Source organism: Cydia strobilella, chromosome 3, assembly GCF_947568885.1.
Source record: "Cydia strobilella chromosome 3, ilCydStro3.1, whole genome shotgun sequence".
NCBI classification, from domain to species: domain Eukaryota; kingdom Metazoa; phylum Arthropoda; class Insecta; order Lepidoptera; family Tortricidae; genus Cydia; species Cydia strobilella.
In genome coordinates this window covers 7,566,559-7,591,532 of record NC_086043.1, presented here as the reverse complement: position 1 = coordinate 7,591,532, position 24,974 = coordinate 7,566,559, and the positions used below count along the sequence as shown (strand labels likewise).

General features: G+C 37.4%; 4 protein-coding genes across 4 annotated transcripts; 3 read left to right on the top strand and 1 right to left on the bottom strand.

Annotated features, from left to right (window-relative positions):
* The first annotated feature begins 3,237 nt into the window (after positions 1-3,237).
* LOC134755723 (uncharacterized) lies at positions 3,238-7,285 on the top strand. Its single transcript, XM_063692268.1, has one exon. It carries the CDS (start codon positions 3,681-3,683, stop codon positions 7,269-7,271), a length of 3,591 nt encoding a protein of 1,196 aa, XP_063548338.1. The 5' UTR covers positions 3,238-3,680; the 3' UTR covers positions 7,272-7,285.
* Positions 7,286-8,403: 1,118 nt separating this feature from the next.
* LOC134756203 (uncharacterized) lies at positions 8,404-12,763 on the top strand. The gene is made up of 4 exons (XM_063693031.1): positions 8,404-8,452; positions 10,663-10,782; positions 11,443-11,567; positions 12,508-12,763. The coding sequence occupies exons 1-4, from the start codon at positions 8,404-8,406 to the stop codon at positions 12,745-12,747; spliced, it is 534 nt and encodes a 177-aa protein (XP_063549101.1). The 3' UTR covers positions 12,748-12,763.
* Positions 12,764-14,815: 2,052 nt separating this feature from the next.
* Positions 14,816-16,580, bottom strand: LOC134756201 (uncharacterized). Its single transcript, XM_063693030.1, has 5 exons — positions 16,553-16,580; positions 15,941-16,012; positions 15,631-15,743; positions 15,277-15,372; positions 14,816-14,963 (listed from the first exon to the last, which is right to left on the bottom strand). The coding sequence occupies exons 1-5, from the start codon at positions 16,578-16,580 to the stop codon at positions 14,823-14,825; spliced, it is 450 nt and encodes a 149-aa protein (XP_063549100.1). The 3' UTR covers positions 14,816-14,822.
* Positions 16,581-17,247: 667 nt separating this feature from the next.
* On the top strand, positions 17,248-24,076 carry LOC134756270 (uncharacterized). Its single transcript, XM_063693098.1, has 11 exons — positions 17,248-17,514; positions 17,864-17,995; positions 18,333-18,444; positions 20,336-20,479; positions 20,683-20,738; positions 20,848-20,937; positions 21,037-21,128; positions 21,490-21,775; positions 22,334-22,527; positions 23,393-23,452; positions 23,906-24,076. The coding sequence occupies exons 1-11, from the start codon at positions 17,478-17,480 to the stop codon at positions 24,068-24,070; spliced, it is 1,368 nt and encodes a 455-aa protein (XP_063549168.1). The 5' UTR covers positions 17,248-17,477; the 3' UTR covers positions 24,071-24,076.
* Positions 24,077-24,974: the final 898 nt, after the last annotated feature.

The following is a 24,974-nucleotide window of genomic DNA, read 5'->3' as shown; positions in this document are numbered from 1 at the left end:
TTCATAGGCACGTTTATTTCTTAGACTACTTATCTTATACGGAGTTACATATATCTTTGATATTACCCAAAACCTCATGGGTAAAGAGTAATGAGTTTAGGTAAAGTGAATAAGCCTAATTCCGAAATAGCAAAAAAGTATAAATCACACACGTTACCTATTCCAACGCCATACAAAGCACAATAGTGGAGTGGACGATTCTGCCCAGGGAGACAGTTCTCAACGATGCATGTTGTCAAAGAGGACGAAGACAACGACCATGATGTGGAACCATTGCAACAGCCACGGCCACTACCAAAAGGGAACGACTGAGAAGAAGAAATAGATATTAGTATATTATATTACTACTATAGTCTGCATCTTCTCAAATTATTTTTAAGAAAAGATTTATACTATAACTTTAGGAGAGCTTTAAACGATAGTCATGGACCAATTTTTTTTGTCGTCAGATTTCGATAAAGATATAAGGTAGAGTTCCCGATTCTGTACAATATAAGGACAATTTAACCGTGTCCTAAGAATCCTCCTGTGAGTTACGAAAACGTACGGAATTTTCGGAACTCAACGGAAATTTACAGCCAACTTATTTTGTCCTATAATGGGATTTTGTGTTTGTTCCGCCCAGAATGAGGAGCTCTTGAAACTTACAAAATTTTATCAAAATCTGACAAACAAACTTCGCCTCTTATATCGTTTTCCTCTTGACTCCTCAAATATGATATTAAAAAAAAACTATTAAAAAAAAAATATATATATGGAATCTACTTTAACGTGCATCTCAGTGTAAAGTAAGTATAGGTAAAGAGAGCCTTCAAGAGGGATTTTATGGAAACTCATTTGAAAGCGCTATCTCTGACTTTATCCTGAAACTAATTATGTATGTGCGTACAAAACTACATATGCATCCATACGTGTACTGTCCTAAATAATATTAAGACTACTTGGTCGATTTACAAGTAAATTTTTGGTTTGATTTCTTGTAACCAATATAAGACAAAGTAGATTTTTTTTATACCACGCCAAGCATACGGCCCTCCTGATGGTAAGCAGTTACCGTAGCCTATGGACGCCTGCAACACCAGAGATATTACATGCGCGTTGCCGACCATTCTAATATTATGTAGAAAAGGTTTAAAAACCTAACAGTAGTGGGTTGACTTTGGTTCCCTGGGAGAGAGGGAAATGTTTAGTGTGGGACGCAACGTGCGTCAGCACTTTCGCGGCGTCGCATATTGGCCGTACCATGAGAACGGCAGGGTGAGCAGCCGAGTTGGCTGTAGTTCGCAAGCGGGAGAAATACGAAGTCCTGGCGAACTATTTATTTGTCCCTCTTGTCGTTGAAATTACGGGGTGCTGGTGTGCGGAGGCCAGAGCCTTTTTCGGAGAAGTGGGGAGACGCATGCGGGAGAGAGGTTTGGATCCTCGCTCTGGGTCCTTCATGATGCAAAGATTGTCCATCGCGGTTCAACGTGGCAAAGCGGCGAGCGTGATGGGCACCTTTGCATCGGGGGGTCGCGGGACGATTTATACGGCTGATTATTTAAAATGTGACTGAATGTGTGTGTGTGAAATGTGAAATGTGTAGATTTATTTTAATTGTGACATATTATTATTAGTATTAGTTTCTATGGTAGTATAGTTTAAAGTAAGGGTAATTTATTGTTGTATTGTACAGGGTGGGCCAGTGATAAATGCATTAAAAAAAACCGGCCAAGTGCGAGTCGGACTCGCGTTCCAAGGGTTCCGTACATTCCACAATTTAAACAATGTATTTTTTATGTGAAATGTCTTTAAAAAACCCGTAGAAGTCGGATCAAAAACTAAGTAATTAAGTCCGAGTCACGCTTGACTGCACATTTCTAATAGGTTTTCCGGTGATCTATAGGTAAAGATCTATTATGTGTATTTTTTTCAAAATGTTTGACCCAGTAGTTTCGGAGATAAAGGAAGGAATTGACATTTTTTGCCTATTTTCTTGAATAACTTTTAAACTATTTATTTTAAAATTATAAAAAATATATATTTAAGATTCGTACAATGAGCTCTCTCATTTGATATGTTACATGATATAGTTTGACAAACTTTATTTTTTAATTATCTCATTTACCCCCCAAAAGTGGTCCCCGTGTTTAAAATTAATATGTTTACGTTACATGTCCATCTTTGGGTCACAAACTTACATATGTGTACCAAATTTCAACTTAATTGGTCCAGTAGTTTCGGAGAAAATAGGCTGTGACAGACGGACAGACAGACGCACGAGTGATCCTATAAGGGTTCCGTTTTTCCTTTTGAGGTACGAAACCCTAAAAAATTCATAAATAATCAATTTTTATGTTTTTAAATAAAAATTATAATTAGAATTTACCTGAGTACTATTAAAATTTTAAACAGGTTTCCAGGTTTTGTAACATTAGACGTTTAATTTCTCTATTTGAATGTACTCGAGTTTAATGCTTGCTCCTTTTTAATCAGCTACCATTTAAAAATTAACAGAGAATAAATAAGTTCATATATCTGTTTACGACATTTATTTTTGTCTGACAGTAAACAACAGTTACTAGGCAATAATATTATAAATAAAGACAGGTCTTGACAAATGAGGTATATGCAACCTTCTTAATGTATTCATGCCTTAAAATTATAATTATCTATTCGAAGTGACATCTAGTGATGTAGTTTGCGTAATCGGAAGTCAACTTTACGCAAAAGTAGATTGTATGGATGGTATAGAAAGGATGCCAATCTCGTATGGCAGAATTGTTGCAAAAGTGACCGCTTTCAGCTTTAAATAATAGTTCCTAATCTCTCCGGTGGCGCTAGTTAGGCTCTGATGGGACATGAGTATAACATGAACCATATGAGGCAACAAATAACCCGACCAAATTACGTAGGTTGTTTTTAGTAGTATTTCGGTGTATGGTGGCGCCGCCTAATTACTGTTTTTTGATGGACACTTTTCATACATAGAGATTTGGCTCCTTTATATAGTCTTCATGGTAGATTGTCTGGAATAAAATAACAGAAATCGCTACCATATCTTTACTAACTTTAACTATATTTCTAGCCCCCCCCCCCCGGTTCATATTAAATAATGTGCCATTTAACATTAAACACAACATTAAAATAAAATTAGATATGTCACGAATAGGATCAATCAATAAAAAAACTTCCAATCAATGTAGCATGTAAGTAATAGCAGTTTTTTTTTCAAGCGGACGGCAATCAGATTTTAGGTCAACCTGTACTGTATCTGTATAGGTATATTTATATTAATATATATTGACACTTCATTTAGATCAACTTGTCTCCTGATAAAAATAATGCATCAAACACTCAGTAAGTACTCTCTGCGGGCATACGCAAGTTCACCAACATGTCCTTTATGTGTTATATTTCATTAATATTTGCAACTTTAGTAAATATTTGTGTACAGGTATTACATTCCAAATATACCTATCATATAACAAGACTCTGTAATTATATTACGAGAAGGAATATAATTGTCCTATACCTTCTTACAGGATTGCCCACGTGAGGTATCAAAAAGTGGTATTAAAGTCACCTGGCCTTCGAGTTCACTCGGAGAAAACGTCACATCCAGACCGCTATGCATCAGATATGAACGCCTTATTACAAGAAACTGCAATGGAACTCATTGGGAACCAAGCCTAGAATATATGCAGGCGTGTCAACAAATAGCCAACTATTTTGACTTTTCAAAATGTCCTCCGGGGCATCACGTGATTTCAGAGAATAGTGGTTACTGTTATCAAATCAACAAACCATCGGCTTGGAATTATCCTTGTTATAAAAGTAGAAAAACTACCGTTATAACAGATTTAGATGGAAGCGAAATAATATCTTTATTAACATCATTGAATGCGACTAAGGATAAATACTTTTGGCTACCGGCTCAAAGATCCAAACATTTTAATCCAGTTGTCTGGCATGTTCCTGGTCCAAATTGGGGACGAATTGTGGAAACTAGTACTAAACATAGCATGTTACAAATGCGAACTACTATGTTGAAAAATTGTTTGCTTCTCAACGTCGAACAGAGTACCGTAATAACTGAAACTTGTAGCATGGAATATCCCAGCTTGTGTTTTTCCGTAAATGAGTTTCGTTATCCATCAGGTTGTCCTGATAGGTACTATGGATTTAATTTTATGCCAGATGATAGCACTTGTTACGGAATCGAGGAATCTGACGATGAGACTGGTTTAACGTACGATGAATTTGTTACTACAAAGTGTTCAAAGCCTAGTCCAAGTGCAAACCAAGGTCTCCGTGGTGAGTTGACGAGATATGGTTTTACAAAACTAGCTGCGATAAATGCATTAAATAGTTCAACATGGTGTTGGTTTCAAATATTTCCTCCTGTTAGTATAACCATGTTGCCAGACGACGATGGTGATAAGTTTGAAGTATCTGAACTCAAGACTTCTTCATTACAGGGAATAATTAATGAAAGTGGAATACTGAGTTTAACAAATACGTCATCTAAGTTTACTTGCATGGCTTGTGAAGCTGAAATGAAATTTAGGGAAACAGAATTTATGTTTGAATACAGTGACGTAGAAAATAAGATGCACCTTACAATTTATTATCCTTCAGGTTTGTGGAAATCCGATGATAATGATAAAGGTGTTCAGTGTTTTTCTAATGCAAAGGGTTTTGTCAAAGTCGTAGACGTTAACGACGAACCTATTATTCAGGTAAAGCTATTAAGGGAAGTGAATGATTTTAGCGATATAGACAAAGTGGTATATGAAATTGATCCAGTGACATACCGAGCAGCTCAATATTGGTGCGAAGGCCATACAAAAAACTTTACATTAGTTGCTACGGATAAATTAATCGTAAACCCTAACTGTAACGAAGAACATGTTTTTGCCCTTGTTCTCGAAAAGTGCAACATTTCATATGACACGGAAGAACCCGACATGACCAATTTAATTTCAATTATTACCGAAATATTTCATGCTAACCAAGTTTTAGTAATGGATATATTAGATTTCTCTATTGAGCATATGGTACTTTTAATGCATTTGCATGTAGCAATTATTGACATTTACGATGATAAAGCCAGTAATATCCTACAAACATTTCTCACATTAAAAGAAAAAGCAGAAATAGAGCTTCCTAAAACTAATTATACCTTTGTGAATATTTCCAGTTCAATCTATTGTTTACCTACTACTAGTGACGACATTTTTGAGTTAAATTGGGATCTAACACGTATTGGACAAATTGCTGCTCCTCAACAGTTCTGTTTGCAAGCTAATGGTCTGCCAGTAAAAAGGCATTGTTTAGGATCTTATTTGTTTGGAGGTACATGGGGTGACGTTGAAGGACTATGTGATAGTACTTATGAACCATCTTGGACAACCAAATTCTTATTTGACTTCATGAAAGGTAATATACCTGATAATGATACAATCAATTTTTTTACCAATGGACTTGGAGCAGTGCTCGGAAATGTAGACAATATAATCCCCGCTGATTTATATTACCTGTCGATGTCATTACAGTATGTGTTATATTTAGCTGAAAACAATAAGTCTGTTGATCTAGGAGATATAGATAACGTGGCATGGGTGATGGACAGAGTGATGTCAGTGGATCAGGGTTATTTACTTTTATCCCAAACCCTTAATTCAACTAATGTCATATTAGATTCAGTAAATGATATAATTGAACATTTAGTCGAAGAAGAAAAGGAAAAGGAAAGTACTTATTTTTTAGCAGTCAAACCACAGTTTGTGGTTCAAATTTCGTATCCTGGACAAAACAATATTACAGGTATAGCAATAATTAATAATGCATGCTCAAATGATTTTACTGAAATGGTAATTAAACCTTTATTTAAGAACACAACATTGAGTGATGTGCTTGCTATAAAAAATTTAGAGGCTGCTACATGGATTCCAGATCAGATTCTTGAGTCTGTGCAATCTATCTCTAATGACACATCCAACGACTTGAATAAAAATAATGAACTGTTTGTTGTAATAAGTGTATTTTATACCGATGCAATGTTTCCAGAAATTGGATTCAAGGAATATGAAATGAACAGTCGAGTTATTGGTATTTCCATTCCTGGGTACTCGTCTAATTTAGAGCACGCCGTGCCTCTAGTATTTAAAGACATAACATCTGGTTATGAGGGTAAAAAAATCTGTGGATATTGGAATTTTCAAGCAGACAATAATAGAGACTTACCAGGTTTCTGGGCAAAGAAAGGATGTTTGCCCTATAAGTCAACAAATAGTATAACAGTTTGTGAATGTTATCATTTAACTCATTTTGGTCAACTAATTAATGCGGGCGTTGGTTCAGTCAATCAAGAGTTTCAAGCACATCACAAAAAGGTTTTGAATATTATAACATTGGTTGGAAGCTTCATTTCTTTAGTAGGTATAGTAGGAATATGGATAACAGCATCAGTTTTTTCTGCTTGGAGGCAAAAAGCAGGTACAAAAGTTCTACTACATTTATCAAGTGCAATTGCTTTGCCTTTAATATTTATTATAGTATTTAATCTAGATACGACAATAATCGTTCACGAAAAAGGCATGTACAAAGTTGCTGCGCACAATAAAGTAGTATGTATAATACTTGGTGCTTTATTGCACTATTCTATTCTGGCAAGTTTCATGTGGATGTTTATAACAGCAGCCTTACAGTTTGTTAGATATGTGCGAGTCTTAGGAGTATGCAGACCATCAAGATTTATGATGAAATGTACTGCATTAGGTTGGGGTTTGCCTTTTATACCAATAATAGTAATTTTATTACTTGACACAGATAATTATATTCCGGAATCAACTAAATCCGAGACGGGTAGATACCTAATTTGCTATCCTAGAGGCTTTATTCTAATCATGAGTGTAATTGTTCCAATCTGCATAATACTAACAACAAATATTGTCCTCTTTGCTATAATTTTGTACTCTATATACAGAGGCCCTGACGGAAAAATGAGAACTACAGATATCGATCTTATAGGTGCTCAATTCAGACTATCTATATTTCTGTTCTTTTTATTAGGGCTAACTTGGATATTTGGTATTTTATCATTTACAAATAATTTCATGTGGTCGTATTTGTTCTGTTTGACTTCAACTTTACAAGGCTTTGTATTATTTGTGTATTTCGTAGTATGCGATCCAAATACAAGGAATATGTGGATTTCCCTAATGACACCTAACCGTACAAGTACATATAGGCCGAGAGAAAGTATTACAAGTATCAGCAGCGGTTAGTGTTTTTTTATTAGAAGATATGTAATAATTGTAATCAAAATATTATACTTAAATTATATACACATATTGATCTTAATATTAGTCATAAAACATAATATTTGTTATGATTACGCTAGGTTCTAAACTGAAATAGATATCATACACCAAAGTAAAAGTGACCAAGTCCACCGGTGGCCGAGGCGGGAATCGAACCCGCGTCTTCAGCTTACGCGGCTAACGTCCTGACCACTAGACCACCAGGCCGGGCCCGGGCGGTCTAGTGGTCAGTATGATATCTATTTCAGTTTTTAATTTATATATAGTAGTGTTACTACTTAAATAACACAAATCAAAATATTTCATAAAAAATATTTGATTTGTTACCTAGATACGCTAGGTTCGTTAAGTATTTAGGACATAAGTTTTCCGACAAATTTAAACTATGTAGTAGTCTCTAGTCTCTATGAAGATATAACTATCTTAGTTTAATGCATCTGGTGCAATTTTGCATAGTAGTATTTGGTTACCGATAAATTTATTTACCTATAGCCGCATATATGTTAGGTTTTGTATTGTTATATGTAAGAGCATTTATTGGGGAAGTGGGCAGACGCTTGCGGGAGAGCTTAGTGGTCATGACCCTCGCTCCGGGTTGTTTCTGATGCAGAGGTTGTCCATCGCCGTTTAACGTGGGCTCCTTTGCGTTCCAGATGCAAACGCTCGAGGCGAGTTTTACTAATCGTCTTTTGTGTGTGTTTCTAATTGCATTGTCTAATTTAACTAATTAGGTGTTGGTTCAATTTAGATTAAGATTTTTGAGTTTATATATCACTGTGTGTAATGTATTATTAAATAAAACAATCTTTTTTTAAAGTAATATGACTAATATACTTACATTTAATCTCATAAAGACGTTATTTAATATATCGTAACCGTCAAATTAAAATGTTTGCTTTTTGAAAAATTCTGCTGTGGATTCAATGTAACTGCCGTAACTGTGTACATTTTATTATTGAACCACTGGAAAGTTTCCAAAGTTGTGAAATATTATTTTATTTTATTTAAAAACATATTTTCTATGTAAATATAAATATTCCATGATTTTTCCATACATTTCTGAGAACATTTAGGAAATTTACCGCAACTTGGCACAATGACAATAGTGGGACTTCGAAACTTCGACATACCCAACTGCACTGATGGTAACGTAACTGGTAGGCAGTTCGAGACCACCAGGCTGCTTCCAGGACCTCGTATTACGCCCAAATTCTGTTCATCATTTGTTTGCGTAAACTTCAGCAACGTGTGGCAACGTCAACCGCCCTCGTGCACAAACTTGTACGAATCCGTCTGAAGTTTTCATTTTTAGGTTACCATAGTCAACTAGGACCCTTAAAGTCTGTTTTTTATTCCGTAGACTAAAATGACATTTCATGTGCTGCTAGTTTTTTACGTCTTATAAATAGTAATGTGCTACAACCGGTACTAACCAAAAATAAACTATTGGGAGGTACTTATATTTGTTGATGAAGATGAGAGAAAACGCACTGAATACATCCGATCACTATACGAGTAAAGTAACGAATGCCGAATACGTAAACCAAAAATACCAAAATGGCGTTGCGTCAGGTCGGCGATATGTCAATGTCATTTTTTTAATGTTTGAGTAGATTAGTAGTTGATTAGTAGTAAGTAGATTTTATGTATTGTTTATTTGATTTATTTCCTATCATGTAGCGAGTAGATTTTATTAATTGTTTATTTTGAATCTAAAATTAATTTAATATTTATCGGTTATTCACGAACCGAAATCAAAGATCTGAGAGCCTACCGCGAACCACGTTCGACGAAGGGGGTGAAAAGGGGGGTGGAATTTTGTATAGGGAATCAATAACCGCTGTACCGATTTAGTTAAAATTTGGTATGTAGATAGTTTTTGTTGTGGGGAATGATATAGAATATTAGTTTTCAACTCCAAAATCATCCTATAAGGGTGAAAAAGGGGTGGAAAAGGGCGTTAGGGGGAAAAGGGGGTTGAAGTTTGTAAGGGGAATCAGTAAAAAGCAGATTGTATAAAAGATGCCTCCAGATACGAAATTTCGGGATTTTGAATGGTAAATTACCCCCAACCCTTTAAATAAGGAGATGGAAGATTGTCATAAGCAACTTACAAAAAGAAGTGAGATCCCACCAAAAACATTTCATGTAAAATATTGCCAAGACGAAATCATAAGGCTCGCACTGTCAAGAAGTTATCAGATCTTTTGTAGAGCCAAACTTCTAACTCTACAGACCCTAACTTAAAAAAACTCTACACGTTATTTAAAATATGTGGCTAGGCCGTTTTGTTACATACAATAATTTATAGTGAAGTTTTTCGCCTTACGCCCATGTGACGGTAGCGAAACGGCCAAGCCACATATTTTGACTAAGGTGTAGAGTGTGAAGTTAGGGCCTGTAGAGTTAGAAGCTTGGCTCTACAAAAGATCTGATAACTTTTTGACAGTGCGAGCTTTATGGTTTCGTCTTGGCAACATTTTACTTGAAATGTTTTTGGTGGGAATAACTTTTCTATAGTCAATTCTAATCTCTCGTCAACTTAAGGTTTTATTTCAGCAATCAAAATGATTGACTATACGTGTTCAGGAATACAGTTGATCATAAGCAATATTTATTACCTTTACAGGCGCTTAATAATGGTACTAAAAAAACTCCGGCACCAAAAGATTAGTAAACTTGTGTGTTAAACAGTTGGGAATTCGACAGCCGAGGCTGAATCCGTTGGAATGCTGTTTACGAGTGAAAACAATGACTTTTCACAATTTTATCAAACATTCAACTCAATTACTCAGTAAGCATAATTTGTAAACAGTAAATTTTTCTTGTATTCAGAAAATCAGTTGGTTGAAAGTAAGTAAAGGTACAGCGTTAAGCGTGCATTAAGCACGGAAAGACGTACAATACGCCACATATTTAAAACTTTAATTCCAGTTAGAAATGATGTTGGGAAAAATGCATTGTCTAACATTTATTTTCTTTTTGCCATTTTTGTTATATATATTTATAGGTAAGATATATTTTTATGTCATAATAATTAATAGGTACTTATTTATTGGATATGGTACTTTATTTACTTTTTCATCCGACGACGAGTAGCCTGGCCTAGTGGGTGACCCTGCCTGTGAAGCCGATAGTCCTGGGTTCGAATCCCGGTAAGGGCATTTATTTATGTGATGAACACAAATATTTGTTCTTGAGTCATGAGTGCTTTCTATGTATATAAGTATGTATTTATCTATATAAGTGTGTATATCGTCGCCTAGCACCCATACAAGCTTTGTTTAGTTTGGAGCTAGGTTGATCTGTGTAAGATGTCCCGCTAATATTTTTTTTTTATTCGATTATTTTTCAGCCCCATGTTATGGTTGGCGAGTTATACCAGCCCATAAAGCTTCATATGCGCTGCGCGCAGAAGACGAGGGCGTAGTCGAAGATACGGAGTACGAGGACTTTGAAGAACTCCTGCCTCGAAGTACGATGGCTAAACTCAACGCGACATGGAGCTATGTTGAAATAACGTTATAAATAAAAAATTTAGAGTCAGACCAAGATAAGTCTGCAACGATTTTGATAGCACACGCAGTGCAAGTGTTATTTATACGTCACAATTTCATAGAAGCTTAACATTTCAACTAACACTTGCACTGCGTGTGCTATTAAAATCCTTGCACACGTGTCTTGGTCTAACTCAAAAGTTTTTATTTTTTCACAAGCATGGTACCTACAATGGGGTTGACAACTGTCAAAGGTTTGCATAGATCGGGCCAGCATAGGTCCCTGTCTCTAATTATGTTATATTCTATGATTCTGGGGCCACACTAACGAGAAACGCTTTAATTATCGCGTTAATTCGACATTTTTCATATGGCCACACTGGGGTTGCGGCCGTGTCCCGTTAGTGTGGCCCCGGCATGAGATTTGACCTTAAGTGCTAGATCTAGCCCATAAAAAAAAAAAACAAGAATATAACACAATTCTAGGAATTGACAGGAAAACCTATAGGCGCCATCTGTAAAATAATTCGACCGGCCAACCCCATTGGAATTCAGTTCCATTTTGCTGAAGATTCAACCTAAATTGTAAGTAAGTAAGCATAATGTGTTTGGAATTTAAATTTGTAACTTACCCACAGATAGCTTACATACCATCTACAAGTTTGGTTGGTGCAAGAGTGATGTGACTAACCGGGCGAATCTGTTCCGAACCTCCAACTACTCAATACCTCACCGCTATGTGGCTGAGACGCAATGGATTTATGTATGTTAAATTAAACTCATTTCCTTTAAATTCCTTATAAAAAGCCTGACCAGTAATATTTTATGATCATGCGCCAAGTTGCGGTATTTCATTGAAAACAATTTCTCCCACTGGCAATAATTTAAATGATAGGTTACACTGGTGCCTGTGTAATGACACAATGGTGGCGGTTTACTTGAATAATAACTTACCCGGTTAAGATCGGATGGAGGTTAAAATCAAGGTTAAGAGTAGTTATTTTACATCCCGCACCTCTTGCCATATTGTAGTAACCACTCAGTCGTATCAGTCGTGTTACGAACATTTGACAATAAGACCGAGCGGCAATTTTTTTATTTCTCATTCGTGCTAATCAAAAAATCCTAATAAAAAATGTATATTAAAACTGATAGGCTATAATAATAAAAAAACAAGCATAATTATTATAAAAAAACTAAAAACCGGTAATGTGCGAGTTGGACTCGCTCACCGAGCGTTCCGGACTTTTTAGTGTTTGTCGTTATAGCGGCAACAGAAATACATCTACGAAAATTTTCGACTGTCTAGTCACGGTTCATGAGATACAGCCTGGTGACAGACATACAGACGGACAGTGGAGTCTTAGTAATAGGGTCCCGTTTTTACCCTTGGGGTACGGTACCCTAAAACACGGTTTTATACCACAACTAGATTTAGGTAGACTTATATTGACCGGGATATAGACCTAGCTCTCAAACAATACAAAAGGTAATCACACCTTTTGTATTGTTTTTGAGCTCCCGACATTTCGACGCAAAAACAACAAAACAAATTACAAAAGGTAATCACGGTCTATATCTCAGAAACTAACCGTGAATCATTCAAACTCTTAGCTTTAGGTAATTTAGGAATATCAAAACTCACTTTACCTACAGATCAAATCATATTTTTATCCTAAAACGTTCATAAAATACCTTTTCAGGTTCTAGACACAACGAACTCGATGAAATTCAGTTTGCAGTGTGTTGTGGTCAAGGTTTATGTTCCAGCCAAGTACCAGTTCAAAAGGACGCGAATACCCTTCCACTACTGTCAGGGATCGGTGATATACTTGATGATGCGCACGGTGGGCAGGATACTCATTCATGAGTTCTATTTCATGGCCCAGTTTTATATGCCAGCGACATTCGTTTTTGAGTATTATCACCCTATAATGATGTAAATGATCTAGTAAGAGAACCGTGAAACCAACTATCTATAGTCCAGTACAAGCAGCATCAAAAGTAGAGGTTCAGACTACGCGTCAAAAGTACCTAACATTATCTAATAACTCGACAAAAAGAGATATGACTCTTAATTTTGAACAATTAGACTGTGACAGACAGAGTTAATTTCGCATTTACATTATTATATAATAATATTAAAAAATTTGAACACACTGCAAAAGTTGAAATATTTGGTAGGATTATTAACTATGAGTAATAAGATAATAAAAATCTCATTCAAACATAATTGGAGCATCCTGTACTTGCCTGTACTCAAGCGAGCGCAGGACCGGTCCGCCGAGCGGCCAATCGGCAGAACATAGGATAAGGAAAAAAAATATTTGCGCTCAGTGCAACGGTGTCAGTTTGTTGTAATTTAAATAATAGATTAATTAAATTGAGCATGTTATGAACTTTCTTATGTTGTAATTAAAAGATATCTTATTGTTGTATAAAAACTACTGCGGATGGAGTATCGAAACAAACCTTACTGGTTTAACGGTACTTTTGTAATTAATTAGCCTTAGAACTACGAAATTCATTCAAATAAACTATATGACACCTGAACAACAATATTTGAATTATTTTGGACCATAATTGGAAGTTTATTTATTATTATTTAGGTGGTATTTACGGTACCTATTCTGAATACGACAAAAATAATAATGTTTATTAATAACCCAATAAAAATTGCCCACCACTTATACTATGTTGTATTTATTTCTAACTCTGTATCTAAACTAACAAAAATACTATATAGAACATAGAAACTAAATCATAACCAGTAAAAACCGTTAAATGTTACATGATTTCGAAAGCACGTAGACGCTTAGTCCCTACCTAATACTCTATTCCATACTATAACACTTTTCCTACCATATATGTATACCTATACAGTATAGGTAGTTAGTACGCGTTTAAAGTGGAGACGCGTTTTCTCTAGTAAAAATTAGTTTTCCGTAACGCCCTAGTACGCCGAGCTGCCGGCAGGCCTCCAACAAGATGGAGTGGCGAGCCTTGGGGGAGGCCTATGTCCAGCAGTGGACGTCTATCGGCTGACTAACATGATAACGACGATGATGATGAATACCCTGGTGAAAACGCGTCATCACTAGTCGAAACTATTAGTTTTAACTGAGTTTTCCGTCAAAACTAGTTTTCACAAAGTGCCTTGGTGATAACTAGTTTTCACTAACAATATTAAACTAGTTTGAATAGGATTAATGCGTTTTACTAGTTAAAACTAATTTTCACGGTATTCTGCCAGAGACAAAACATAGGTAAAGAGAGGTAGGGGCAATGTGAATGTCAAATCGCGTTGTGTGGTAGGGCACAGCACAGCGGATGTTATTCCAGACCTAGAGCAGACCCCAACTGGGGAAGGACCTTCCTGCCGGTGAGTAAGGCTGCCAGAGCACAACGAGGGTGCGGGGTGTTAGGGTCGGCAACGCGCATGTAACACCTCTGGAGTTGCAGGCGTCCATAGGTTAGGAGATTGTACATCGCACGGAAGTGTGGAGGTCGCGGCTTTCTAAACGCCAAAAATCTCTACAACCGTGAGATGTACGGTGTACATCGGTGTAATCTCAGGAATTATTTCCTCAACAACGAGTGTGAGATGCACCGTGATGTGGTGGCAGCAGACAGGGGCCTCACGCAGCTCAGCTTGGCAAACGAGAACTGGCACAAACCTGTAGTACTAAGCACCAAGGATCGCAAGGCGGTATGGAAGGATTAGCAGCTACACGGGCGGTTCAACAAGGCCCTCAGCCCCTCACGGGACCCGATGTAGACCTGCCCGCGTGCCCGCGTCGGTGAACTGGCAACGATTCGGGGACCTCTTCGGAAAAACTGGGTGTTTTGGTTTGCGATTACGAATAGCAAAATATAACTGGGGCTTTAGGAGAATTGACTACAATTTAATGGAGACACAAACTGAAACTAATTATTGTCAGTATTTATTATTTAGGTATAGATATTCTAGAAATGAGCTCAATTTTAATTGAATTTACTTTTGATCATTCATAATTTGCTACCACTGCATACTACGGGGTCCAAAAAAGTACACATCCCAGTCCATTCCTCCCGTAAAGTTTTTAGGGATGTACCACTCCAAGAAGTGGTATTTGTATCGAGTATGTGAGTGGCAGTAGGTGATGCGAGGGACGCACACCTGGAAACGTAAATAAGCAAACAATTAAAAACTTTCGCATTTTAAACACATTAAATTATAATTTTAATCAATCGGAATGAATATGCAATCGATTGTTTTAATACCAAATTATAAAGATCAGATTGTCAATTTTATTGCTATGATTTTTGAAAGCCAAAATAAACTAAAGAGAATCAAGAAGTTCCGTCGTTTGGTATTGATATTGGATTTATTGAAATGTGATTTATTTATAATACTTTCAAATATGAAATGAAATCTAAATAGGTTTGAAAAGTGAATACTTACTGTGGTAAAAAATAATTACTTCACTTACTTGAAAATTATACGAAGTGTATCGAAACAGATCATCTAGGCTAGAAGTGGCTCTGAGTATGATGCACGTAGGAATCCGAGGAACAGGTATCCAAGCCTAAAATAATAGAGCAAATATAACCTACTTATGTATTTGTAAGCAAATAGCATGTGTTTCGATATCCTCGCTATACATTTTCGAAAATAAAACAATAGTTATTGTGACAATGAGTCAATCTATTCGAGGTTAGGCATTGTTACCTATTTATGCCCTAAAAGTAATTAAAAGTTTTCGAGAGATTATAAAAATAAAACATAAGTATTATTGTCTCAGCTTACATCTACCTACTCGTGCCTTAGTTAAAACTTTACTTACACGTAATATTAACTTTCCCAAAAGTTGTAAATGATTAAAAGATGTATGTGTGTAGAAAACTGCACCTTGAGATTTAAAACAGTTTCCAAAGAAGTATTCACTGTGTAAATATTCTGAAAACAAAATAAAAATAAACAGTAAGTAACAGTCGAAAATACGCAACTCTTAACATAATTGAGTAAAAAAATCTTGTTAAAAATCTCCGGATAGACGGACAGACATACAGACGGACATGGCGAAACTATAAGGGTAAGGGTAGTTTACTACGGAACCCTAAAAAACTCAATTATCCAATCATCGGTTTTCTCACCTTCCGCAGGGGTTGCAGATAATTTCCAATCACTAAATGAAGTAAAGTACTGCCAACAAAGGCACACAGGGGCTAAAAATTTAAATAAAAAAATTTATACAATATAAATTATTTTCGGTCTGTAATTTAAAATGTAAAAACTTTATAATGGTTATCAAAATAAATAAACATTTGGTTTACAATTCATATATTATGTTTTATCGAAGTTTTTTTTTTGCAATTCAATATAATTTATAATATTTATAAATATACAACTATTATTGCTAACCAAAGCTTAGAAGAAGGAATAGGTGCATTGTATATTTCGTCCTTATTAAAGAGCTTTAAATCCAGTAAGTAATTAGCACATAACCTAATAAAGCCTTTTATAACATAGATTAGAATTACTTCTCCCAGTCTTGTTAAACACTATGAAACTAAAGATATTACAGGATATTAGAAACTAATGACTATAACGTCATGCGTGTGCTACAATAAAGCTAATTATGAAACAACATTTTGCTAGCTCTTGATATTTATAGTTGGTATCGTTTTGTATACATTACATTTTCATCTTATGACTAAGGAAATAAATGAGTAATTATGATGTTATTGCATTACTTACCTACAAACAAAGCAAAACAACAACATCGTCTGACATGTCGGGTTGGTCAGGTTTCAGCGTCGTCGGCGACGTCTGATGCAGCGTACTACGTAGGCGAACAACACGCGAACGCAAAGCGAAGCGATGCGAACGAACCTATAGAAGTGTCCTACGTGGGCGACCTCGTTGCGAACGCGAAAGACGTGGGCCCGCGGCGCCGCGCCGCGCCGCTTTGCTTCGCGTTCGCGAGTTGTTCACTTACGTAAGACGCAGCGTATGGTTAATAAATGTTTAAGTTTAGGTTCTAAGTCAAGTTTTGTACTAAATCAAAGATGTAGACGTAGATTTCATCTAAATCGGTTAAAAAATTTGGCCTAAGTCGTAGTCGCTCGGTAGGGTGCCCAGAAGACTGGCCGCATTGCCCCGCTAGATGGCAATGCTGATCCGCGACGCGCGCTAGGTCACCACGGCCCCAGGGTTTCCACCCCAAACGCCGCAAATACATATGTAGTTAATATTTTAAACATCGAAAATAATCACTCTATTAATAACAAGTAGTTTCCAGTGCTTTACTAAACAAAACGGGGCGCAAAACTGTTGTTAAAACAGCAGAACATGTTTTCACAAATTAGTAAATATAAATAATTACGAATGTTCAGCAGTGTTTTAATTATGTTTGTGTAATTAATTATTCATACAGTTATCTATGTGCTCATAGAAAACTATATGCACGTCCATAATCTTTCTGAATAGGTATGCATAAATTATGAATTCCAGAATCAAAGACAGCAAAACTAGTGAACAGTTGTTTTTCATTCTTCGCGAAGTAACAGTCCCATTATGACGCAGTCTCAAGTGTCATAACACAGTAACATCACAAACAGATGAATTCTTTCCTGCCTTTGCAGTTAGAAAAGGATTACCTCTTTATTGTGTAACTTGTCTTGGAGCCAAATGGAGTTCCATATCTACACATTTTTAATCATTTTAAGTAAGTACCTACAATATTAAGGTAGAATAACTTGCATACTGAATTTTAACTTTTTATTTTGTGATTGTATCTAATTTTAAAATGTACCTTTTTATTTGTGTAAGGCTGAAATTTTTATTTTAATATTTTAATAATTTTAAATGTCCCTATTTATTGTTATTTCTGTGTGTGTAGTTTTAATAATTTTAATATAATATGGATCATTTGTTATCTGCAATAAATAATTTAATATGAATGAACATGAATATTATATGAAACTGAATATACTTAGTTAAATACTTTCTTAGTAAAACTCAGTTTTGCTTGGCGACATCTGAATATTTTATTAGTGCATATTTTCCTGTTTCAGTAAAAGTGAACAAATCCATTTGCATGATACGGGACTTATCTATTTGTCAAGATGACTTTACGATGAAGCCACCCGACGGTATTCTGAAAGAAAATACTTTTACGTGGCTAGCTTACCTACAATACGTTCACGGTAAGATTATAAAACTCAAATGTCATACACATTTTATTGTATGCTTCATCGCGTCTTTCCTATGGCAAAGTCATCAGAATCAGAGAATCAAAAGCTAATTTTTAAGCTGCACCCTTACAGGCTAGATACTTATTTTCAGTATTTGAGTCTCAAATAAGAATTACGTGATATACATATATATCCAAATCGCTAACTTTTACATAGTCCACGGAAGTGACCTTTTTCTAAAATGTGTTCTCTGGGATCGTTACCGTGCAAACAGTGTCCATTACTGTCATCCATCAGATTTTCAGAGATAACGACTATATCGTACGATTCAAACATTGTTTGTTGGCAGTAATGACGGGCTTATTAAACCCAAGCAAGGCGCCTCGGGTCGTGATGGTGCATCGGCAATTCGTCCTGGGTACCGCGGCAGACTTTTTGCGCTTGCCAAAGAACTACAAAATGTAAGTTTGTAACTAAGTAGTACCTACACATATAAAAGGTACACACTTGAGGCATGTTTCATGAACGTAACTTATTATAAATAGTACTGGCTAAATTCTCTTTTTAACAAATGTGGCTTTCCATCACAGAAGGGTCCTTATTCATCAAGTGCAATAAGGTCCTTTCCATCTGAAATTCCAACAGAAATTCAGATTTAAAGGTCCTTATTGCACATGAAGCATAAGGACCCTTCTCTATGGTAAGCCACAAATAAAGACAAAAATACTACGTTTTCATAAAACGGCCCCTGCATATAACATAAGTATAGAAATAAGTCATTGTAATGGCCTCACAATTAAGGTAGCATGTAAGTACTATTCCTAAGAAATTATATTTTGTATTCCGCGTATTCTGATACATACTTTAGATATATACAATAAATACAATACAATAATTAACTATCCTACCTACAATTTACAGGGAAATAAATATAATGAGTGCGCTGTTTAGTTCCGTCATGCGCGAAGGAAAAACGCCGCAAGCGTGGAACAGAAGTGTGGTGGTGCTCTTCTTCAAAAAAGGTGATAACACCTTGCTGAAGAATTATAGACCCATCTCACTTCTGAGCCATGTCTACAAGCTGTTTTCGAGAGTCATCACGAACCGTCTCGCACGCAGGTTTGACGACTTCCAGCCTCCCGAACAAGCAGGTTTCCGTAAAGGCTATAGTACCGTAGACCACATACATGCGTTGCGGCAGGTTATACAGAAGACTGAGGAATATAACCTCCCCCTTTGCCTTGCATTTGTGGACTACGAGAAAGCCTTCGATTCGATCGAGACTTGGGCTGTGCTGCAGTCTCTCCAAAGGTGCCAAATCGACTACCGGTATATCGAAGTGCTGAAGTGTCTGTACGAAAACGCCACCATGTCCGTCCGACTACAGGGCCAGAGCTCGAAGCCTATTCCATTGCAGCGGGGAGTCAGACAAGGAGATGTAATCTCCCCAAAGCTGTTCACCGCTGCATTGGAGGATGCCTTTAAGGTTCTGGACTGGAAAGGACGAGGCATCAATGTAAATGGCGAGTACATCACTCACCTTCGGTTTGCCGATGATATCGTAGTCATGGCTGAGACCATGGAGGACCTCAGTGCGATGCTCGCTGATCTCAGCAGAGTATCTGAACGAGTTGGTCTGAAAATGAACATGGACAAGACGAAGATCATGTCTAACGTCCATGTTGTGCCAACTCCCGTATTAATCGGAGGCTCTGCGCTCGAAGTTGTTGACGATTATGTATACCTAGGACAAACAGTCCAGTTAGGTAGGTCCAACTTCGAGAAAGAGGTCACTCGTCGAATCCGACTCGGTTGGGCAGCGTTCGGGAAGCTCCACAGTATCTTTTCGTCCAAATTGCCGCAGTGTCTTAAGTCAAAAGTCTTTGACCAGTGTGTGTTGCCAGTGATGACATACGGATCTGAGACGTGGGCGCTAACGATGGGCCTCATAAGAAGGCTCAAGGTCACGCAAAGGGCAATGGAGAGAGCTATGCTCGGGGTTTCTCTGCGTGATAGAGTCAGAAATGATGATATCCGCAGTAGAACTAGGGTCACCGATATAGCTCGCAGAATTGCAAACCTTAAGTGGCAGTGGGCGGGGCACATTGCTCGCAGAACTGATGGCCGGTGGGGCCGGAAGGTTCTGGAGTGGCGTCCGCGTACCGGAAGACGAACTGCCGGTAGGCCTCCAACGAGATGGAGCGACGACCTGGTGAAAGTCGCGGGAATTCGGTGGTTGCGAGCGGCACAGGATCGGTCGGAGTGGCGAGCCTTGGGGGAGGCCTATGTCCAGCAGTGGACGTCTATCGGCTGACATGATGATGATGATGATGAAATATAATGAATGTTTAGAGGTAACGTGGTGTTCGGCGACTACGAGCGCGACGAGCAAGACTGCCAGATGACCCTGATGCAGTTGAAGATGGGCGAGAAGTGCCCGCGAGCCTACCTTGAGGTCCCGGTCAGCGAAGTCACGGCACACCCGGAGTTCTCGAGGTGAGGTGGTCTTCAAATACGAGTAGAATGGGATCCGCAGTTCCATAAGACTCCTAAATTACAAAGTAATTTGCTTGAATATGCAATAGAAATCTTAAGTAATCTACAAGCTGGCCCTGTAGTTGCCCAGACTTTTATAGGCCAACTTTCAAAGCTAGCTACATCTTCTCATAAAAATATATGTTTTTATTATTTATTTTTAGATTTGGTGTCGGAAATAGTATGGCCGTCGGTAAACTCATCCGCCCTGTGCAATCAGGTAATCTACGTCCTGCTTATATTTTAAAGTTAAAACCTCTAATTTCAAACATTCCGGTTTATTACGCATAGTTGTAAATAGGTAGTTAAATTTAAAATATTGTTTACAGAATACACTATCCCAATTTGCCTGCCATCATACGCTGAACGTCAGAGAAAACGCGGAAACAAAATCGTCATTTTAATCGATTACATCAGCAGTGAGTAATAAAATTTACAAATAATCAAATAATTTTATGACCTCTACGTATTATTAAAAATTAAAAAGGCTATACATACATTAAACATGTAATTTACAGCTGTACCGAGAGACTTTGACCAAGAGAGAATGGGAAAGAAAACTTTGAAATTATACACACACAAAGAATGTCGGCGACATCGCAAGAAAGCGGTAAATAAAGTTATTTAATTAATTTCCTAAGTGCGTATTACTATACTAAACTTGGTCTGTTATCATCGTCATCAACTCATCACAAAACAAAAGCCTCCACTTATGAAGTTTGAATCTGGTCAAATTTTTGGCTAGGTTTTCACCGAATTAGCAGTCACAAGTCTGTTATCCAATAGGGGAGCCATACTTGACGTAACACTTGGCGTGAAAACTTAGCGTGCTCCGACTCTAAACTGTTATTTTATATAACACATACTCTCTATATAACCAGCCGTAGGAGCCGAGATAACTTTTCATATTGGTGTATTAAATCTGTTGAAATCAAAAGCTTTCATAATATGGACTAGGTAATTTGTTATAGAATTTAGGTAGCGAAGGCGCAACGCACGTCCTATGCACATCAGGGTGCGGCGTGCGGCCTGGCGCGCCCATCGCCTCGCACAGTCCCGACGGCGAGTTCGAACTCATAGGCCTCTCCGCGGGCTACGCACCCTGCACTCGCCGCGGCATGCGCCGGCGGCTTAACGATGACCCGCCCATCTACATCGACGTGTTCCCTTACGTTACCTGGATTGTAAATATTATAGCAGCGCACGTCATACCGAAACCGTATCCAAGCAATTTTAAATTAGTCGATGGAAGATCAGGTTAGTCTAATTATAATTACCTACTTATTTGTGCTGCTGATGAGTACTTGTCGTAAGCTTTTTGTAGATACCTACACTTCTATCCTATTAGGTAACCTATCCGCTCATCGCGCGAGCAAAAATATTCTAATGATAAAATATTACTACCAATCTATGCTGCCACGCGATGCAGGAATAACATTCCTCCGCCAATATGAAACGCTGCTTCACTTTTTTTCATTTAAAAGCCAATTAAAACTTCAACTTCTCACACATCAAACTTCTCAAGTACCTGCTTCGCATTGTGTTTTTATTATTCTCATGTTAACTTATAACATATTTTACTTCTAAATTTAAGGTTTAGTTAGTAGTTGCACTATGCCGAGTGCTACACTCTTTGAGACAACAAGTTACGAAACTATGTCATATAGGTTTTTAATATCTGTTAATTTTAAGATTGTTGTTTCAAAAAATTATTATCATTTTATTTCATTTAAATCTTGTTCACCTACGCAGGTTTCCTGTAACCAATCATTGAATATATGTTAACTAAGAACCTATATTTTCTTATTATTTTAGGTCTGAGCGTGCACAAAAGCGGCTACCTCCGGAAAAGAAGAGAGCAGCAGCACGGTTGGCGAGCCCGTACCTACCTGCACGGCAATTTTTGTTACAAGTCGAAGAGGGTTCAGGAGCGCCAAGCTTACTTCTTCTATTCGGAAAAGTTTGCCGTGCACGCTGATCCGCCAGCCAAGCTACATGTAGTGTTAAAAGTATGGACCACATTTTAGTGAATCTTTGTTTATTTTTATCGTTTGTCAGTTTTGTGAACTACGCAGCAACGTGTCTTGTGAGTTGCTTATGGGGCCCCCAGACGGGCCATATTTTCACGAAAATGTCGCCAGCAACATCAGCCAGCACTTGCGGCCAGACCATGCAATACCCGGCAATATTTTTAATATGGCCCGGATATATCGCCACATATTTAAAGTGTGGTCACACATCTTTATGGTCGCGACCATATTGCCAAAACAATCGCGAATCGTTAAAGAAGCCTAGCTGTCGACGGGTTATATTTTTACTGCAATATGTGGCCACAACATTGTTGCCAATATCCCGGCCAGATGCTGCATTACAATAAAATATTTTAATTCAGCATATGGCTGGAAAATATATATCTCGTCAATATATCTGCAACACTATGGCTCTGTGCTTTTCTCTTTACACTGTGATCTATCCAACAATAGACTTGAATTGAGACGCGTCACTCCCAGAAAACTTCAAGTTGTGCAAAAAAGGGACGCACTTATGTCGCATAGCGAGATACCAATAGAGCTAGCCGGGAAACATTCCAGTATTTTCGATTGCTTTGTGATCATACCGGCAACTTATACGCGGCCCTAAAAATGCATCGGCTATATCAAAAATGTGTGGCCATAATAGCCGGGCCATACTTAAAATATTATCGTATGTTGCATCGTCTGGCTGCTAATGCCGGCAATGTTGTCAGCCACACTGTTGCAGCCATACATTTCAGTAAAAGTATAGCCCGTCTAGAAGCCGTTATTGAAGATATGAAAAAGTAATGGTAATATACTGTATTCATATTTTCTAAACTAAAATTGTCTTGTTCTGCAGCTTTCAGCAGGAGTTGAGACAACAATCCTGTGCGCCCGAATGCAGTTCCCGAACCGGCAGGTACATAAATTATAATAACTATTATATGTATAAGATTGTAGGTAGGTTATTTATATAGATTTTGGGCTTACATTTTTTAATAATTTTTTACACAGATCGTCCTTATCTCCTTTCAGTTTCAATCAGTATAGGTATGTCTCCAATAGAAAATCATCAAAAATTTGCCTTCCAACTTTTAAAGGCTTGTAAGGTGGCGAGTCCATCCTCCAGTGTCGTTAAACTCAATATGAAAGTTGATATACTATGAAGAAAAGAAATAATATTTGTACAGTCGCCATCAGATATATCGGAGCGCCCGAGGTTCTCACAAATATCTGAACACGCCTCTATTGTCAAGGCGTTAGAGTGCGTGTTCAGATATTTTGAGCAGCTCGGCCGCTCCGATATATCTGATGGCGACTGTACATTAATTTTCGTAGTAATGTTTAGGTATTCGTTGTTATCATTTGGCAGGTCGAGCCCATGATAACAGGCATAGGAGGCTACAACATGACCCTCGAGTTCACCACGGACTGGTTCCCCTACGTGTTCTTCTTCACACTCGGTCTCACGGGCAAGAACACTACTAGAGCCAACTTGAAGGAATGGATCCTTGAGAGAAATCCGGGAGCGTGGTGAATAAGGGTGCAAACTGAATGGACGCTCAACTTGGGCGTCAGCGCTGCGTCTACGTTAAACAAATGCAAACATATGCGAATGCCCTCACTCCGCAGCACACCCTATTCAAATTCCTTGTACGATCGACGCTGGTCGCCGAACACGCCGGCGCCGCTGGTTAGTCGCCAGTCGCCACTAAGGCCATACATACGAGTAAAGTGTGCTCAGTTAAATCATTTTATAACAGCAGCAACGTTTTACATATGTAATCATTTTTGACCATCGTTGGTCGCTGTTGATGAACTTTCCACTGTCAAAATAAATGAACCTATGTTTTTAAGGTATCATACCAAAAACTTGAAAAGGAATCCCTATGGAACGAATCTGTCCGCCTCTGTCCGACCCTCACAGCGCTAAATATCTAGAGAACTAAGTTATTAACAAGGCTAACTCAAACGCATTTTACTTTTTTTTTAAGTCACTATGAAAATGCCCAATTGAAGTGGGTCAAAATTTCTAAGTTTAGTTACCTACTAAGTCTAGTAGGGGATTTGAAAATTTTGAATGAGCTAAGTTATCATTCCAAAGTAATTTGAAAAATATTATAAATATTTTATTTTCGTTGTAAAAAAATACAAATTACTTTGGAATGATAACTTAGCTCTTTCAAATCCCCCACTAAACTTATGACGGAAAATATTAAAAATGTTTTTTCTTTGATACATGTAAGTGTAGGAGCTATGGGCTCCCCGCCACTCTTTAGTATCTTTTCGCAATTTTGTTGCAAATAGTTAGTTAAAATAGAAAGTCAGTATAATAAAATGTGTCGTTCCTTTTTCTCATAATTGTAAACTCCAAAGCAATAACAACGCTTTCATTGTATAAAAACTCCATACTTGTAAAGTTAAAAGACAGACAACCATGT

Bases quoted from the DNA above. Each gene is read 5' to 3' on its own strand.
- LOC134756201 (XM_063693030.1), bottom strand. From the start codon at position 16,580: ATGTCAGACGATGTTGTTGTTTTGCTTT. The intron at 15,744-15,940 runs GTGAGAAAACCG...TTTTGTTTTCAG, and splicing joins ATCTGCAACCCCTGCGGAAG to AATATTTACACAGTGAATAC. The intron at 15,373-15,630 runs GTAAGTAAAGTT...CTATTATTTTAG, and splicing joins TGGGAAAGTTAATATTACGT to GCTTGGATACCTGTTCCTCG.
- LOC134756270 (XM_063693098.1), top strand. From the start codon at position 17,478: ATGGAGTTCCATATCTACACATTTTTAATCATTTTAA. The intron at 18,445-20,335 runs GTAAGTTTGTAA...ATGAATGTTTAG, and splicing joins TTGCCAAAGAACTACAAAAT to AGGTAACGTGGTGTTCGGCG. The intron at 21,776-22,333 runs GTTAGTCTAATT...TTATTATTTTAG, and splicing joins ATTAGTCGATGGAAGATCAG to GTCTGAGCGTGCACAAAAGC.
- LOC134756203 (XM_063693031.1), top strand. From the start codon at position 8,404: ATGACAATAGTGGGACTTCGAAACTTCGACATACCCAACTGCACTGAT. The intron at 8,453-10,662 runs GTAACGTAACTG...ATTATTTTTCAG, and splicing joins CATACCCAACTGCACTGATG to CCCCATGTTATGGTTGGCGA. The intron at 11,568-12,507 runs GTATGTTAAATT...ATACCTTTTCAG, and splicing joins CTGAGACGCAATGGATTTAT to GTTCTAGACACAACGAACTC.
- LOC134755723 (XM_063692268.1), top strand. From the start codon at position 3,681: ATGCAGGCGTGTCAACAAATAGCCAACTATTTTGACTTTTCAAAATGT.